The sequence below is a fragment of the Sprattus sprattus genome, assembly GCF_963457725.1.
Source record: "Sprattus sprattus genome assembly, chromosome: 18".
NCBI lineage: Eukaryota > Metazoa > Chordata > Actinopteri > Clupeiformes > Clupeidae > Sprattus > Sprattus sprattus.
The window spans coordinates 26840306-26841793 of NC_137916.1; the positions used below are offsets into that span (position 1 = coordinate 26840306).

General features: G+C 52.1%; 1 protein-coding gene across 1 annotated transcript in view; it reads left to right on the top strand.

Moving 5' to 3' along the window:
* Window positions 1-830, top strand: part of cacng3b (calcium channel, voltage-dependent, gamma subunit 3b) — a gene marked incomplete at both ends in the record, with an annotated part of 39910 nt that extends 39080 nt beyond the window's left edge. Inside the window, one exon of the mRNA XM_080856950.1 lies at window positions 334-830. Coding sequence (XP_080713076.1) covers window positions 334-830 — 497 coding nt within the window. The remainder of the gene's footprint in view (window positions 1-333) is intronic.
* Window positions 831-1488: the final 658 nt, after the last annotated feature.

Here is a 1488-nt window from a genome sequence, read left to right on the forward strand (position 1 = left end):
CTCCCTCCCTCTATCTCTCTCTCTCATTCTCTCTCTCTATCCCTCCCTCTATCTCTATCCCTCTCTATCCCTCCCTCTATCTCTCTCTCTCTCATTCTCTCTCTCTATCCCTCCCTCTCTCTCTCTCTCTCTCTCATTCTCTCTCTCTATCCCTCCCTCTATCTATCCCTCTCTATCCCTCCCTATATCTCTCTCTCTCTCATTCTCTCTCTCTATCCCTCCCTCTCTCTCTCTCTCTCTCTCATTCTCTCTCTCTATCCCTCCCTCTATCTATCCCTCTCTATCCCTCCCTATATCTCTCTCTCTCATTCTCTCTCTCTATCCCTTCGGTAGGCCTCGCCAACATCATCGGGATCATCGTCTACATCTCGGCTAACTCGGGGGACCCCGGCCAGAGCGATTCGAAGAAGGGCTACACGTACGGCTGGAGCTTCTACTTCGGCGCGCTCTCCTTCATCATGGCCGAGATGGTGGGCGTGCTGGCCGTGCACATGTTCATCGAGAAGCACCGCAAGCTGCGCGCCAAGTCCCGCGTCGAGCTCATCAAGAAGTCGGCGTTCAGCCGCATCCCCAGTTACCGCTACCGTTTCCGCCGCCGCTCCAGCTGCCGCAGCAGCGAGCCGGCCTCGCGCGACGCCTCACCCATCGGCAAGGGCGGCTACACGGGCCCCGCCGCCGCCGACATCTCCATGTACACGCTGACGCGGGACCCCAGCAAGGCGTCCATGGGAGCACTGCTCAACTCGGAGCGGGAGTTCCTGCAGCAGGCGCACAACTCCAACTCCAAGGACTTCAAAGACGCCGCCAACAGGAGGACCACCCCTGTTTGAAAACTAGTGAGAAAGAACGAGAGAAAGAAAGTGAGAGAGAGAGAGAGAGAGAGAGAGAGACACGGACAGATAGCTAGAGAAAAGGCAAAAGAGAGCTTGAGAGTACGTTAGAGAAAGAGACCAGCATAGAAACCATACAGGGCCTAGTTTCCCGATAGCGACGTATCTTAACGGCCTACGTGGATTTTGGCGACATCATAGACTCATCATTGCCGTAAGTGCGGCGTCGGGAAACCGCTCTGCAATATCCCTCTTACGACCGATTTCAAGTCCTTTTTAGCGTTCGGGAAACTGGGCCCAGGTTAATAAGGGTTAGTCTGAGTGCTGTCACCTATTTCCAGACATCTGAGTGGTCTTCAAAGGCCTAAACCCTTACTGCAGCCAAACGAAAGAGCACTGGAGGTCTATGGGGCTGCTACCCTCTTTCTATAACACTATATTTAAATATAGATGGTAAGTGTTAGATCATTGGTGCTTCCTTTTATTCTCTCCCTTTTTAAGCCACCCTTTCATTTCTCACCTCCACCTGTAGTCAAATAAAAAAAAAAAAAAAAAAAAAACATCCTCCCCTTCTTCCCAAGGGCTACTTGGATGGAACAATGTCTTGACCCCCTCAATCTCCCCCCTTGTCAAAGTAGCTCTGATGTTTCCCCTTTTT